This window comes from Lolium rigidum, chromosome 1, assembly GCF_022539505.1.
Source record: "Lolium rigidum isolate FL_2022 chromosome 1, APGP_CSIRO_Lrig_0.1, whole genome shotgun sequence".
NCBI lineage: Eukaryota > Viridiplantae > Streptophyta > Magnoliopsida > Poales > Poaceae > Lolium > Lolium rigidum.
In genome coordinates, this window is record NC_061508.1 from 205,930,171 (window position 1) to 205,947,533 (window position 17,363).

The following is a 17,363-nucleotide window of genomic DNA, read 5'->3' on the forward strand; positions in this document are numbered from 1 at the left end:
TCAAATTAGACAAATCAGAAACAAATTCATGCTTAATCATGGAAACTATGTCAAGTTTCTCTATGGGGAGCTGAATATCAAGATGATGAGGTTCTACACCATGCATAGCTAATAAGCGAGAGGCGATGAGACCTCCACAAATTCCTCCCTTCTCACGGTTAGTAGCAAGTCTATAGGCTATCAAAGCACCCAAGTTGTAAGTCCTATCACCTTGCAATGCAGCAGCTAGAAAGGCTAAATCCTGGATAGATAACTTACTTGCATTCTTTCTAACAAGAACGCACTTGGTGATGAAATAAGCAAAGTAACGAATAGCTGGGAGTTGAATACTACTGATTTTACCACCATCCTCTAAGTAGATTCTTCCATGACAAATCATCTTGAAGAGGTTCAAGAGCTCTTGCGGCGATCCCCTTATCTTCTCGCATGATCCCCATTGCGGCACTCTAATTGCTGCACAAAAATCATTGAATGGCAAGTTGACAGCTTTATTATAAATTTTGTACCGAACCATGGGGTTAGATTGCGACCAATTGAATTCAAAATCCTGCACTACAGACATAGTCAATTTTGCATATTCGCATGGTTCACCAACAACAAAATCATCCAACCCTGCACGAGAGATTAGATTCTGAACATCTCGCAAGATTCCTGCACTTCTCATAAAATCAACACACGGGTAGTAAGAGGGGTACACTCCTTCTTCGCGGTGAACTCTCATAACCTGTTGCACCTAAAATTCTTGTTGGTTGAGTTGGTGCTTATTCCACTCCATTTTCTGAAATTTTTCAACAACCATTATAAAATTTGATTTGGTGACATATAATTGAGGGAAACTACCATAGGAACTTGCTAGGGTACTAATCATGCATCAAAACTAGTTTCTACCACTTAGAGCAAGCATGCAAGCTCACTAAACATGTTACCTACAGCAGCAAAATATTCAAGATATACTCCACCAAACAAAATTCTACTTGGATAATCGGAGGAGTCACATACCGGAGAGCAAATGTGCCAAATTTCAGACAGAAATCTGGGCTGAGCAAAGAGATCGAGAAATCTTGAGCTCTTGAGCACAAACACGAGTGAGAGGAATCTGGTGCGAGTTTTTTCGGGAGAGAGAAGAGAATGGGAGAAAGAGATGAAGTGGTGGGGCAATGAGGGGCCCACACACCAGGGTGGCGCGCCCCCCTCCTTGGCCGCGTCGGCCTGTGGGGTGCCACCCTGGGGTGCCCCACTGGTCATCCCTGTGTGTTCCCGGGTGCCTCGTCGAAAAATAGGACCAATGGTATAATTTTTGTGAATTTTTGAAAACTTTGAAAAATGCACATTTCGGGTGTCAAAATTATTATTACTCGGCAAAAAAAGATTTTGAAATCTCTAATTAACTAAAGAACTTTGCAAAACAAAAGTGCTACAGCAAGTAGATCAAGTGGAGGAAGAAAGAGATGTTGTTTAGTTCCTCTATGCATATAAAATGAATTTGTTAACAAGGTTGATCAAGTCTTGCCACCAAATAAATTTTACATAACATATGAAGAAATAAACCTCAAATCAATCATGTTACCTTGTATTGTATTGATATGGATCCAATCACAAGAGTTTGATATTCTTCTTTAGGCTCATATATTGGACAATCAATAGTTCCCACTTTGATAGTTCTCACATTAGAAATCGTATTAACTCCACATGCTTTTTCAATCCTCTTGGGAAAATAAATGGTATGCTCCTTATCATCGACATTGAAAGTAACTTTTCCTTTATTGCAATCAATAACAGCCACTGCGGTGTTAAGAAAAGGTCTCCCAAGAATAATAGACATATTATCATCTTCATGCATTTCCAACACAACAAAATCAGTTAATATCAAGCAGTTATTAGTAACTTGAACAGGAACATCCTCACATATACCAACAGGAATAGCAGTAGATTTATCAGCCATTTGCAAAGATATATCAATCGGTATCAACTTATCTAAATAAAGTCTCTTATAAAGAGAGAAAGGCATAACACTAACACCCGCTCCCAAATCACATAGAGCAGTTCTAACATAATTATTCTTAATAGAACAAGGAATAGTTGGAATACTCGGGTCGCCAAGCTTCTTTGGAACCTTACCATTGAAAGAGTAATTAGCAAGCATAGTGGAAATCTCCTCATTAGGAATTTTCCTTTTGTTAGTGACAATATCTTTCATATACTTTGAATAAGGAGGCAATTTAATAGCATCAGTCAAAGGTATTTGCAGGAATAAAGGTTTCATCCAATCACAAAATTTATTATAGTGTTCTTCTTCCTTTGATTTTAGTTTCTTAGCAGGAAAAGGCATTTGCTTTTGAACCCAAGGTTCCCTTTCATTACCATGTTTCTTAGCAATAAAATCTTCTTTAGTATACTTTTTATTTTTAGCATGCTTTTCGAGTTCTTCTTCAACCTCTTCTTTATCGAAGCATCATTCTTATCATTATCTTTATCATGTTCATTACCACTTTCGGTTTCAGCATCGAAATAGAAATACTATTAGGATCATTAACAGGCTCAGAGGATTCTACAACAGTTTTATGTTTCTTTTTCTTTTTCTTAGATGGAGCACTAGTTTCAGTTCGTTGAGAATCTTGTTCAACTCTTTTGGGATGCCCTTCAGGATATAAAGGATCCTGGGTAGAAACACCGCCTCTAGTTGTTACTTCATAAGCATGTTTTTCTTTAGAATTATCTTTTAACAAGTCATTTTGCACTTTAGTGAGTTGATCAATTTGAGTTTGAACCATTTGAAAATGTTTAACAAGCATCTTAACATCATTGGAGGTTCTCTCCACAATACCATGCAATTCACCAATAGCTCGAGAATTTTCCATTAAATGATTCTCTACTCTCATATTGAAATTACTTTGCTTAACAATATAATTATCAAACTCATCTAAGCATTGAGCAGGAGGTTTTGAATACGAAATATCTTCTCTAGTAAAGCGTTCAAGGGAGTGTACCTCAATCATGGATGAAGGGGGAGTGATCTTACATAAATCTTCTATGGGAGGTAAATTCTTCACATCTTCGGATTTAATACCCTTCTCTTTAAGAGATTTCTTGGCTTCCCTCATATCTTAATAATTTAATTTAATCATACCCCTCTTCTTCAATATTGGTGTCGGGGTTGGTTCAGGTGTAGACCAATCATCATGATTCCGGCCTATTCTTGCCAATAATTCTTCAGCGTCGTCTGGAGTTCTTTTCCTTAAAACACAACCAGCACAACTATCCAGGTATGCCCTAGACTCAATGGTTAGTCCACTATAAAATATATCAAGTAAATCATGCTTTTCCAAATCATGTTCAGGCTGAGCTCTAATAAGAGAGCAAAATCTAGCCCATCTTCCTGATCAAAGTTATAAATTCTCTGCAAAGCAATATGTTGAGCACTAGCAGGAAAGTATTTCCGGAAGAAAACATCAAGCAATTCTTTTGGACTATTAATAGAATCAGGTGGCAAACTATTATACCAAGTTTTAGCATCATCCTTTAATGAGAAAGGAAATTTTTTAGCAACGAAATAAGTACGCTTCTTAACATCATCAGAAAACAAGCTACTAAGAGTAGCTAGCTCAATCATGTGTTCTACAACACTTTCTTTTTCAGTACCACAAAAAGGTGTTTTCGCAACAATAGATATATGAGACAAATCAAGAGAAAAATCATAATCCTTATCCTTAATGTTTATAGGAGATGTGGCAAATTTAGGATCAGGAGACAGTTTATATCTAACAGTATGTTGTGCAAGCAAATTTTTAATTTTTCCTGCATCAGTAGTAGCATTGCATTTATCAATAAAATCATCATCAAGTTCTACATAATCTTCATCAAGATCATCACTAGAGTATTCAACAGACTCAGGTGAATTAACAGGTGTAGCAACATATTCATTAGGAGTTTCAGCATTTTCAATTTGTCTAGACCTAGCAATTGTAGCATCTAGAAAAGATCCCAATGAACCATCATTATCAAGCACGACGAAGCATCATCAAAATTATGAGAGGAATTTCCAGATCTAGCGAAGTACCAAGCATGTGAAGCTTGTGGTGGTGAAACAAGTTTATCTATCACGGATGGTGAATCAAGAGCAACAGAGGTACTCGAGTTGTACCTTTTCTTGTAGTGGATGGTAATATGGCGACTTTAGGATCGCGAGGTTTACCCATGATGGAGAATTTGCAGCGAACAATATCAATCCAAGTGAACTTCCAAATAAAGCTATGCTCCCGAGCAACGGCGCCGTGAAAATAGTCTTGATGACCCACAAGTATAGGGGATCGCAACGAGTCTTCGAGGGAAGTAAAACCCAATTTATTGATTCGACACAAGGGGAGACAAAGAATACTTGAAAGCCTTAACAGCGGAGTTGTCAATTCAGTCGCACTGGAAACAGACTTGCTCGCAAGAGTTTATCGATAGTGACAGCTTTATAGCGATAGTAGTGGTGAAATAACAGCAGGAGAGTAACAAAGACAAGTAGTAGTGATTATAGTAAACAAGCAGGATTAAAATACCGTAGGCACAGGGATGGATGACGGGCGTTGCATGGATGAGAGAAACTCATGTAACAATCAAGCGTGGCATTTGCGGATAATAATAAAACGGTATCCAAGTACTAATCAATCAATAGGCATGTGTTCCATATTTAGTCGTACGTGCTCGCAATGAGAAACTTGCACAACATCTTTTGTCCTACCAGCCGGTGGCAGCCGGGCCTCTAGGGAATCTACTGGAAATTAAGGTACTCCTTTTAATAGAGCACCAGAGCAAAGCATTAACACTCCGTGAACACATGTGATCCTCGTATCACCGCCTTCCCCTTCGGTTGTCCCCATTTCTGTCACTTTGGGGTCTCGGGTTCCGGATAGCAATACGTGTATACAACTTGCAGGTAAGATCATAAAGCAGTGAATATCATCATGAATCGATAACATGTTCAGATCTAAAATCATGGCACTCGGGCCCTAGTGACAAGCATTAAGCATAACAAGTTGCAACAATGTCATAAAAGTACCAACTACGGACACTAGGCACTGTGCCCTAACAATCTTATGCTATTACATGACCAATCTCATCCAATCCCTACCATCCCCTTCAGCCTACAGCGGGGGAATTACTCACACATGGATGGGGGAAACATGGCTGGTCGATGGAGAGGCGTCGGTGGTGATGATGGCGATGATCTCCTCCAATTCCCCGTCCCGGCGGAGTGCCAGAACGGAGTTTCTGGTCCCGAGACGGAGTTTCACGACGGTGGCGGCGTTAAGTAGTCCGAAGGAGGGCGTCGGGGTCCAGCCGAGCCGGCTACACAATAGGGCGGCGCGCCCCCCTCCTGGGCCGCGCCGGCCTAGTGTGTGGGTCCCTCGGGCCCCCACCTGGCTTGCCCTTCTGGCTCCGTCAATCTTCTGGAAAAATAGGATCTTTGGCATAAATTCCGAGGATTTTCCTGAAAGTTGGATTTCTGCACAAAAACGAGACACCAGAGCAGTTCTGCTGAAAACAGCGTTATTCCGTGTTAGTTGTATCCAAGATACACAAATTAGAGGCGAAACAATAGCAAAAGTGTTCGGGAAAGTAGATACGTTTTGGACGTATCACCGCACCTGGAAGACGAATATCATCTTCAGATGAGGAGATGAAGCCGAGGGCGCGCAGCTTGTTGATGTCGCGGTTGGAAATGGCGGAGGCACTCCAATCGCGGCTAACTTTGGCCGCGTCCGAAGTGCTGGCGCTCTTCTTCTTGCCCATGGCGTGCGGAACTTCTGACGAAGAAACAGAGGAAGCGGGAAGATTTGGGTGAGGAAGATGAGCAGTAAGAGGTGTGAAAGGTAAAAACATGGAGGCCCTCTATTTATGCCGTAAGAATCTGTGCGAGATCGTGGCCATAACTCCACAGGCGTCGTGGGAGGTGGAGCGGTTCTGGCTGTACACGTGGCGCTTGAAAAGAGAACGGAACCTGCGGTCCATTATTCCCACGTTGTGCGAAAATCGAGGGGACGCCTCGGTCGCCGCGCGTGCACTGGTCAAGTCCTAAAAACTGCCCGCGCAGAACTAGGGTGGGCCCGTCAGGTCAAGTCTTGTCAATCAAACCACATCAGCCGCACGTCAACAGTGACGTCATAGAGATTGTTGCAAACACTCGAAGAAAAACTGAAAAGTTATTGGATGGTGAACTTGAGTCTAAGCACAGATTGTGAAGCATCTGCACTTAGACTCGGGGGCTACTCCCATCGGGAGCGCTGGACGCGCACCCGATAAATCAAGGACTCGAGGAAAAGATGAAGAGAAAGGTGGTTGCTCGGCCTGAGTCTACGCACGGATTACAAGCATCCGTACCTAGACTCGGGGGCTACTCCCATCGGGAGCGCCAGAACTTTTTTGCACTTCAGGATCATGCCCGGGGACTTGATTCTGTGTAGGGTAACGTTGTTTTGCCATCGGCAGTTAACCAACAAAAGTTGGGCACGTTACTTATCATCCCTTGCATGTGGAAAATATATCGGATGACCGATGAAGACTTGCAGAAAAACTTCGGCAGAATAAAATGTTCGAGTGGTACAACTTGAGTCTATGCACGGATTGCAAGCATCCGTACCTAGACTCGGGGGCTACTCCCATCGGGAGCGCTGACGCGCACCCAACAGAAGAAGATGATGCTGATTCAAGATGAACAAGAGCAATCAAGGAGAAGAACATCAGAAGGAGACATGCTTCAGTCCCCACCCGAACTATGTTCGGCTGGACACTCGGGGGCTACTGACGTGGGCATTACCCTTCGGGTAACCGACATTGCCCTATCCCATATTGTCTAATTGGAGGCCCATGAAGGCACTTGGAGGCAAGACGGGCCGCTTGGATGGCGCACCAGAAAATTCCTTGACGGGCAAGGCAAGGAAGCAGCCGAACAAGGGAGGATTAGATTTAAAACTGTTGTAAACCTAGTCGTACACGGTTAGACCTGTTGAGACCTGACCTCCTATATAAAGGCCAGGAGAGGGGCTGCCGAGGGACAATCAATCTTAGCAATCTAGGCCACCAAAAAGTCTAGAGCTAGGCCATCATAGCACTTAGCCTCTCAACGAGATCTCAGCCGAACTATTCGGCACCCCATTGTAACCCAATATCTTCATAATCAAGAACAGACAGGCAGGACGTAAGGGTTTTACCTCATCGAGGGCCCCGAACCTGGGTAAATCGCTCTCCCCGCTTGTCTGTAAACCGATGTCTCGTGTCAGCTTGCAGGATTCCGTCAACCCTAAGCCCCAATCGGAGGGCATTGCCGAGGAGTACCCTCGACAGCCTCCCTGTTGGCTGCAGCACCGGAGGAATGAGAAAGGTGGCCCTTCCACTAGAAGATATGGCGTTTCATCGGCGGCCGGGCAGTAACCATGAAGGGCTCCACAACATCTCTAGATTCACCGCCGTGTGAGCTCACGAACTCCATTCATCGATTTCCCACATTCATCGATTTCCCAACAGGCCAACTCCACAGTTCCAAATTTCAGTGCTTTCTCTACTTCAGAGATACAACCATAAAAAAAGAAACCAATAAACACTAGCGTCCAGGATATATTCTTAGAGAAGAGGCTATGAGCCGCAAATCCGGGTAGGATGGGACTCGAACCCAAGTAGCGGGGTAGCCTCTAGCTCGAGATTACGGCCCGCATGACACACATGACACATATTATCAGCTCAATCCCCAGCTTCCTAAACCCTGAACAACAACACTTACATCGGTCTCGAACCTCTCCGAAAAACATTTATAGTAAACAATTTATTTCAATTATTAAAGTTTTTTCTTCACAATACGCCTTCTACGCTGTTGGAAGTACGCTTTCCTGCACCGGAGACGCCTTCCTGACATGAGACACGAGCCTGGCACTCCGTTTGGACGGAGTGGATGACGCCACACACACCACACCGCGTCATACCTGGCCATGGGCAGCCCGGCCCGGTCGGCCCGGCCCGGCCCAGCTCGAAATTCCTAGGCCAAGCCCGACCCGACCATGCCCGTGGGCCAGGCCTGGGCCAGATATTTTTGGTCCGATGGTCAGGGCCTAGGCCATCATTTTGCACGATTTAAGGAAGCGGCCCGACCCGAGACCCGACGGGCTTTCCTTATGATGGGCCGGGCTTGGGCCAAGATTTCCGGCCCGACGGTCGGGCCGGGCCTGGACCGAGATTTTCCGCGTTGGGCCTTGGTCGGCCCGGCCCGAGAAATGCTCAGGTATACACCGCGTGCATCGGACGCTAGACCAAAGCCTATATCTCATCGCCCTCGATCTCTAGACTGCAAGCCAGCAGCAAACCCCACGACCTGCGGGAACCGTCCCTCCCATAGAACTCGAGAATCTTCTCCTCGGCGCCACTCGCAGCCGCAGCCCCATTCCCAGCGGCGGCGATCGAATCCGGTAAGCCCCCGCACCCTACCCCACCGCCGCGCTGACGCCGTCTCCTAGCCCTAGGGTTCCTGATTTTGGCTCGGCGGCGCTGTGCTGGGCTGTGCTTTGGCGCAATGCTTGTGGCCGCGGGCCGTCGTGCTAGGTCCCGCTGCGCTGCTGGTTGGGGAGCTCTGATCCGGCGGCCGGTGCCGAGCTCCGCGCTACTAGCCGGCGCCGGCGGCCCCTGGGGCGGATTAGCGAGATCGAGTGGCTCGTGCAAGCAAGCTTTCGAATAATTTGATTCCCCTCACCCGCTCCCCCCTGGTTCTGGCCGCGCCCGTACTGCTCGTGCTGTTGAATAGGTTTTGGCCCGCCCCCCTTCCTGCAGTTCCATTTGGGCGTTTTTTCGGATGTTCAGCTCCTACTAGTTTTTTGTTTTTGTTTGAGAATTTTCAGCTCCTACTAGTGAAGTAGTGATTTCACTGTTCAGTAATGAGTCCAATTATCACTTATGTCCTGGAGGCCCATAAGTGGTCAGGGTGTCACCATTTGTAGTGATGTGATCCCAGTCCCAGACTCCCAGTGTTCATGTCCACCACCTCGCATTACTCATCAGTTAACCTTTACAGAATTTGGACCGATACTACTATGCCGAAGTGGCACACTCCTGTATTTTGATAAGGAAAGTTGCGCATACCACGGGGTAGCGCTTTTGGCACGATTTTTTGTGGGGATTTTGTGGTGCAAACTTTAGTAATAACTTCCCTAATGCGGATGCTTGGTTCTGATCACGTGAAGTGTAGACAGTGTTTAGTTTTGTAGCGTATACCTTTTTTGAGATGATTTAAGTCATGTAATTCGCGCTCGTGCTTGATAGATCGTGTGGGCTGCTTGCGCTTGTGCTGATTATTTGTTACTTGCTGCTTATGGTTGTCAGAATTTCAAGGTTCAGGCACAAGGAGAGATGGCTACTCTAACGAGCCTTACCTCAAACGCAAACCCAAACAAGTCATTCGAGGTGCGATGCTTTTGCAGCAGTGTCCTGCTTTTTTTTTTCTTTCGTTTTCTCATTCTGTAAACACTACATATTCTCTGCAACGTTTGCGTTTAAATGCAGGTCCTGCCTAATCCCGGCGACTCTCTCTCTAGCCTCAGCTTTAGCCCCAAGAGTAATCTGCTTGTGGCAACTTCCTGGGACAACCAGGTAATTTTGTTTCTGCTGTAATTTTCCAGTCAGTATTTATTGTTGTGATGTATCTTACTATGAATAGCTTTGAGGTTTGTGCAGGTGAGGTGTTGGGAGATAGCCAACGGCACCAGTCAGGCAAAGGCGTCCATATCGCATGATCAGCCAGTATGATCTTGATATATTTCTCCTGAGAGAGAGCTTCTATATTCCATATTTAGAGTCGATCTAGTTTACCTGGTATAATGATTGTTTTCTTTCGGTCAATCAGGTACTCTGTTCGGCTTGGAAGGATGATGGAACGACTGTCTTCTCTGGAGGCTGCGATAAACAGGTCAAAATGTGGCCTCTGCTGTCTGGTGGGCAGGCTCAGACGGTTGCAATGCATGATGCACCTGTCAAGGACATCGCATGGATATCTCAAATGAATCTTCTTGTCTCAGGAAGCTGGGACAAGACACTAAGGTGCAGGAACTCTAATCCTCTGCACCCTCAGTATTCTTTACTTAGAAATTGAAATTCATCACCCATTCGAACTTAAATCCTACTTATGGCTGGTTTTCATTATGGGGTTCATGTTATTTTTCAGTATAGTTTCTTTACTTCATGTTTTTTACATTTATACATTTATATAGTACATTGGCCAAGTTATTTAACAGCAATTATGTGCAATTTATGAAGAAAAGTGCCAATACCGAGTTCAATAAGACCTATGTCAAATATTGCAGAGGGTGTATCACATCTAGTTTATCTGTCCACTCATTTCATTATGTCTTCTTTGATCCTCAAAGATCTACTACTTGCTGAATTGTATTGCCAGATTCTTATCAAAGGTTGTGCACTTTCTGGATATCTGTTCTATTTACACCTACAGTAGATTTTGCTCATAGTGGAAGATTGGAAGTTGCTACAAATTAACAATCGATGCATATAGTTACTCCCTCCGTTCCATATTAGTTGTCGCTGATTTGGATGTTTCTAGACACATTTCTACATGGAATGGAGGGGGTACTATATTAAATCTTCATCATGCGATTAATGTTAGGCATGTTCTTTTTGAATTTTAGCATGGATCAGAGGTCCTGATAATCTCTGTGAGAATTATTTAGGAAACAATATGTGTTCTGGCTGTAAGTGTAGATAGTATGCTTGCATTATGTACTTGTGGTTTCTTTGTGTCTTACTTTATCTGTATCATGCTAAGACCAATATTTGGGCTGAGCTTTGACTGCCTCATCACAACACATACTAACATTACCTCTAATCCTGATGCTTATGATTTGTTCTATCCCCCCTTCAATGCTGACCGTCATACTATTTATAGGTATTGGGACACGAGGCAAGCAAATCCCGCCCATGTCCAGCAACTGCCAGATCGTTGCTACTCTCTTGCAGTGAATTACCCCCTCATGATTGTGGGAACAGCTGATCGTCATATTGTCATCTTCAACTTGCAGAGTCCTCAGGTCATTGTGTTTCTGAACTGACTATGCACTTGTTCATTGGTTCAGTTCTTTTGGTGATGGTGGGGCTCACGTTTTTACTGCCGTTCACTTGTGTTTCTTAACTTACTGACTTAATCCCATCTCTGGTATGTTAGACGGAGTTCAAGCGTATTCAGTCACCTCTAAAATACCAGACACGGTGTGTTGCTGCATTCCCTGATCAACAAGGATTCCTGGTAATGCTATATTTTCTTGCGTCCTTCACCATCAGCATTACCACACAAAACCAAAATCCCCTTTGTTCAAGTACATGACCAATTCTTACAATGCTTTAAAGTTTATTCATATGTTCTTTTCTACACGTCATATGATTTTATTGCCCAATTAGCCTGTTTTAATCTAGCTTGAGTTTTACAAGATTTAAGATATTGGCCTGACATCATTTGCAGTAAATGAGTGCTGTTTAGACTAGTCACAATGGTAAGTATCATACACTAGTATCATGCATATGATACTAATTTATGATATCACCCCTCTAATGCATAGTATGATGTAGTCATAGTTCTATCATAGTTAATATTTTATAGAATCTCAATGCAAATTTGTGTACAAGATGTATTTGACATTAAATTTTCTTGTTTTATGTGTTATGATACGGTATCTACCTATGATACCACTCTCACCTCTCTCATTAATTGTTGTGCCACCTCAGATTTTCATGGCATGCATGATACTACGTATGATACTCCCATTGTGACTAGTCTTAGTTACCTGTATTTTGAACTTCCTATCCCTCAGGATATATATGGCTGTGTACATTGATTGTGAAGTCACCTTGTGACACAAAATTGATACCATTGGATTCATATTCAAAAGGACTTTCTTATGACTTTGAAACGATTGATAAAATGTGATAGAATAAATTTTCAGTAAAAGCTTGAATTTGGACAGTCAAATACTGAAATATACCTTACAGAGGGAGTATTACTAGAAATATTGCTCAAATATAAGTACCACTGGTTAAGAGTTGCATAGAAAAAGAATGCAGTTTATCTTAATGCCTTGACCACCTCCCAAGCCTCCAACTATGTTGCAAACAATTTCCTTCCCCAGAACTCTAGAAGGGATCTTAGCATAGAGCAGTTAAAGCCGACCTGAACATGAAATCATGTTGAAGTACAAATGGTAAAACCATCCAAGGGTTCAAGCATATATTTATATATTTGCAGATCTGCATATATTCCTATTGTTTACCTGCATATGGGCATATGTTTAGCGAGTGATGATCTATTCATGCGGTGACCAATCAATTTTTGCTGGTGCATACTTATCTTTTTCTACATCAACATGTGACTTTTAGGCAAAAGGGGTATTTCTATGTGGCTGACCCCTTACTTTTGCTTAAAGGTGGGCTCCATCGAAGGGAGAGTTGGTGTGCATCATATTGATGATGCACAGTCAAGCAAAAACTTCACATTCAAATGTCACAGGGAAGGAAATGACATTTTCTCTGTCAATTCACTCAACTTTCACCCTGTGAGATCTCCCTCTCTCCCTCTCCCTCTCTCTCTCTCTCTCTCTCCCTCCCTCCCTCCCTCCCTCCCTCCCTCCCTCCCTCCCTCCCTCCCTCATGTGCCAGTCTCTCTCTCTATTTATCATGTGCCAGTCTTTTGTTTCATTATCCCACTTCTGCTATTATGGAAAATGGTAAAGTAGTTGTGTTTTAGTCAGTGTGTCTCTGTTAATCTGCAAAATATCAAGGCTCAGTTTATTCTCTTCCAAAAATGTGTAGAGCTTAATATCGATTCTGATACCACACTGTACCTAACCAAACAACCACCGTACTTATAGGCATATATATATGTTAAAAAATAATGTGTTGCAAAAAATGCTCCCAACAGATTGGCTTTAGGTTGATCGAGTAAACTCCAAATCGTACCTAACTTTTCTGCTTCTGTCTTGTTCTTTTTGGTTACTTTGACATCTTATTCATTGGATTGGTGTGCTTGAATGATGATAATTCAGATCCATTGAGTTGAGTGTGCTTGTTGGCTATATATCACTGGACAATGTAATAAACAGTGCCAACTTACTGGTGATAATTTTGAAGTTTGGAAAATTTTGTTAGTGAAGTTTCATCTGGGATTTCATGTTGTGGCACAGGTTCATCACACATTTGCCACTGCTGGATCTGATGGTGCTTTCAATTTTTGGGATAAGGATAGCAAGCAGAGACTGAAGGTTTGTCAGTTTTCGAGATCCTGTTTTGAAGCTCACTCTTGTTGGTCTATTTTTTTGTGTTGTTTGCTAGTTGTTCCAATGTTGTTTTTCTGTGTTGTGATCCGTGGACATGTTAATGGCCTGCATATAAATTGTTTGTCAATGTGCATTCATGTTGGGAAATGAAACCAAGGCCAAGCTAAAAAACTTACTATCATGGTCATGAGCTAGAAAACATTAGTTGATAATGTTGCCATCCATTCCCATTTTCCCAGCCTTGCAATGCCAGCCTTTTTGTCATCACTTTTATTCTTGATATTACATATTCACTCAATTCTTGGACCCCATACGAGGCATCTGTGTAATTTGCTATCAGATATTCTTTTAGCTTGTAGATATAGCTTGATAGCTTACTCAGTGTTCCATTCTCAGAGTTGCTTACTTGTTTAGCATAGAGGGCTCTTTGGGTGTGCCAAAGTTTATTGCTTCAGTTCTCCTGTTTATCATACACCTTTTGCATATTCTCACATTTTATCTGCACTGATTCTGTACAGGCTTTTAGTCGGTGCCCTCAACCAATTTCTTGCAGTACCTTCAATAACGATGGCTCAATATTTGCTTATGGGGTAAGTCGAGTGATGCTTGAGTGTCTTGTTATTGTTTGTAAGAATTAGGACCCTTCATGTGAAATGCATCACCATGTTTTTGAATTGGGTGAGTTTAGATATGTGACACGTCTGTGATTTGCTCCTGCGCCTAAATATGCCGAGGAAATCAGTTCCTGATGTTCGGCTTTATTGAAGAGTTCCTATTCCAGTTGAATTGCTGTTTTTAAATGAATTATCTGGTCATAAATTAAATTTGAATTCCAAGTTCTGAATAGCCATAATAATTATCATTACTGGAGAGCAGGTCTGTTATGACTGGAGCCGTGGTGCTGAAAACCATAATCCTGCAACTGCAAAGACATCCATTTATCTCCACAGTCCACAGGTAGTTTCGCCATGATCATATTCCTGAAATTTTATATGTTGTTATGCTTTGGCACTCAAAACTGCCTCATTTTGAACAGGAAGCCGAGGTGAAAGGAAAGCCAAGAATCGCAACTGGACGGAAGTGATCTCAGCCTGGCTAACAGAAGTCAATAGGTGTACAACAGATCATGTATATTCAAGGGCCTTGTTTCGCTCTGCTGTGTCCTCTGAATTTTTTCCTTTGGTTCGACCATCCGGTAGATGTGAAGTCCACTCCTAGCTCCTAGCCACCGATGATAGGGACTTAGCTGTGAGTCAGTAGCACATAGCTGTTTCTGTAATGCATAGTTATCCCAAGATATTGTTTTCCTGTGTTTTGTGATATAATCATATCAGTGTGTACTCTTGATTTTACTGTCTTGCAAGTTGCAAGAGATGTAGATCTTCGCAAATATGGGTCTAATATATGGTAGAGTTATTATTCTGATATTATAGCAACGCCTGTTTTGGTTTGTGAAGTCTTCACTAAACACACTTTGTCCTGATGAATCTGTGTACTTCTTGATTCCTAAAGTAATGTAACTTTGATGCCCAAACGCTAGATGTTTGTGTTAAGAAAACATTATGAATGCATAATTAAGTGGGTCGAATATTATCATGCTAGTTCTAGGAGGAGAAGTAATGGGTCGGGCTGACCTGATGTGGCACCAGGGTTCGAATTCATTGTAGTGGGTCGACAATGCTCCAACAAGGCTAGTTTTTATCCAGATTTTCAATGTTGCATGGGTTTTTCGACATGCTTCAGACTCGTGCATTTTGCTGTGAACATACGAGCAAGATACTGTAATGATTCTGGCAAATGTTGCTTTAATGCTGCAAATATTGTCCTCCAATGTTGCATATATGTGTGTCGACTTGGCCCGAGTCTTGAGATACATGTGCAGTGATCAATAAAGATCTAGTTATGGTTAAAAAAAACACTGCAGCTGGATATGTGTGCAGTGATCAATTTCCTTTCCCACAAGGGTTCCAAATTGTCTTAGGCGAGGCACAAGGCTAGTTTTTTCCTCATAATTTCAATGTTGCATGAGATTTTTTTTACATGCTTCAAACTCTTGTGCGTTTTGCTGTGAACATACGAGCAAAATGCGGTAATGATTCTGGGCAAATGTTGTTTTAATGCTGCAAATATTGTCCCCCAATGTTGCATATGTGTGTTGTCTTTTCTCGAGATACGTGTGCAGTGATCAATAAAGATTTAGTTATCTCTATCTCTATCTCTACTATCTAAAAAGGAGGAACTTGTTCTGTTTCCTCCGGTCGAAGGTTTCGTCCTACATAATTTCTATATGACCCTTTTGCCCTCCCACCGCACCAATTAATCACCGTACCATCAGAGACCAGAATCATCGCATCATCAGAAAGGAAACTAAAAGAAATCGAAAAGGAATTACCGGACCATCAGAATTGAGTACCATTAAAAAGGACACTCCACCAAATACGGGATCCCACCAATTACACAACATCATGACGCGAGATGGCGCAGAGGGTCGCGGTAGCGGGCTAGGGGAGGCGTGGTGGCGCGCAGGGACGACCAGATCATGGTGGGCGGCGGCGCGAGCGGCGAGGGGAACCACGCGACGGTGGAGTCCCTGGCGCCTGCGGGACGTGCCGCGTCAAGGAGCTCGTCGACCGCTGACGCGAGCGCCTCCGGTGGCCGGAACAAAAGGTGCGTGCCGAGCGATGGCGGCAGCTAGAAGCGACGACAGAAGGCAGCGGGCAGCCGGTAGCTCCTAGAGCCTCGACGACTAGACAAGCGGCGGTGACTTGCAGTGGCCTCGCGCGAGGAATTTCGGAGACTGCAAGCGAGCGGCGGTTCCTGCTGGCGGCCGTGGTGCGCCCCCGTTTGAGACCTTCCTTGCGCCTTTCTGGAGGAGGAGCAGGGGGAGCTCGAGGGGCGGCGCTGGAAAGGAGGTGGTGGATCAGTGAGGGGTGGCGCTAGATGGATGGGAGGCTTGGGGCAGTGCTGGCCTAGAGGAGGAGCCGGTCTCACATCGGCCCTCCTCTGATATGTGGCAGGCCTCTCTCGGGGAGCGAGTACGGTGGCTCGTGGCCAGGCGGCTGGAGTCGGGCGCGATCTCGACGGCAGAGCCCTGGCGGCCAGAGGTGCTTGCCCACGGGCGCGCGCCGCGGTGTTGCACGCGGCCAGGGCGTTGCACAAGGAGCCATTGGGGTCGCACAACCTCCACCTCCTCGGCACCGGCGCACCCTGGTCGGCGGCGACGAGCATCGAGATCCAGGTCACTGTGTGTCTCGTCCTTGCCTTCTCTCCCACTCCCCAGCTATCTGTCCCATCACTCCGGCGCATCTGCCTTTCGCCACCAAGGCCACTGGCCTTCAAACAGGTCCGGTTCCCTGATGGACGCGAAGTAGTGTTTAGGCTTTTGAACTTTTTCTGTCAGTTTATCTTATAGGGAGGCTTCTCCAGGTCCGGTCCCTGCCTCTATCTACATTCTGGATACTGTCTCCTCTAGTTTTCCTCTTCAAATCTTGGCAAATAATTTTCTTACGGTTATGTGATCAAATGATTAAATTGTTGGATCTTCTGTCATAGCACTACTACCATCGCCTACTGAAATGTCCTCAAAACTCTCAACGTATACATGTCTGAATATATGCAGCGAGCAAGTATTCCACTCGTGTGGCTAGAGTGTGCTGCATCAAACACCACAATGGCTTCTTTGTTTACAGGAAGCTTGCATAAGTCCTAGGTCTCAACTGACAGAAGTAAACAATAAAGGAAAGTTTTCATGAATTTGTTTTCTGCAGATGCTTACTTTCTAATACATTTGTTTTTCATAGGTACACTAAAGAGGTAGAGATTTGTTAGTCCCCTGATTAGATAACAGTAGGACTCAAGATGTTGTGATCTGTTCTGGCGTGGTGTCATCTTTATTTTTGTACTTAAGCAATATGCACTGTTAATCCCATTTTACATGGCTCGGTTTATCCCATTTTCTTTGCTGAACAATTTATTTAGAGATGTAAGCAAATCACTCATTCACCAAGCAACGAGATCTAATTTATGCTATCAGGAATAAGAACTTAATTGTATTCTAAGTTCATT

The 17,363-nt window shown here is 43.7% G+C and overlaps 1 protein-coding gene across 1 annotated transcript; it reads left to right on the plus strand.

The window, feature by feature from the left end:
* The first annotated feature begins 8,399 nt into the window (after positions 1 to 8,399).
* LOC124688664 (protein RAE1-like) lies at positions 8,400 to 14,723 on the plus strand. Its single transcript, XM_047222309.1, has 12 exons — positions 8,400 to 8,441; positions 9,349 to 9,429; positions 9,529 to 9,615; positions 9,700 to 9,765; positions 9,869 to 10,062; positions 10,922 to 11,063; positions 11,198 to 11,278; positions 12,450 to 12,578; positions 13,206 to 13,283; positions 13,817 to 13,888; positions 14,175 to 14,255; positions 14,335 to 14,723. The coding sequence occupies exons 2-12, from the start codon at positions 9,376 to 9,378 to the stop codon at positions 14,380 to 14,382; spliced, it is 1,032 nt and encodes a 343-aa protein (XP_047078265.1). The 5' UTR covers positions 8,400 to 8,441; positions 9,349 to 9,375; the 3' UTR covers positions 14,383 to 14,723.
* The last annotated feature ends 2,640 nt before the right edge of the window (positions 14,724 to 17,363 follow it).

Excerpts from the sequence above, each read along its gene's own strand:
- LOC124688664 (XM_047222309.1), top strand. The coding sequence starts at position 9,376 with ATGGCTACTCTAACGAGCCTTACCTCAAACGCAAACCCAAACAAGTCA. Across the intron at positions 10,063-10,921 it reads AGCTGGGACAAGACACTAAG|GTATTGGGACACGAGGCAAG; the intron begins GTGCAGGAACTC and ends TACTATTTATAG. Across the intron at positions 13,889-14,174 it reads GCTCAATATTTGCTTATGGG|GTCTGTTATGACTGGAGCCG; the intron begins GTAAGTCGAGTG and ends ACTGGAGAGCAG.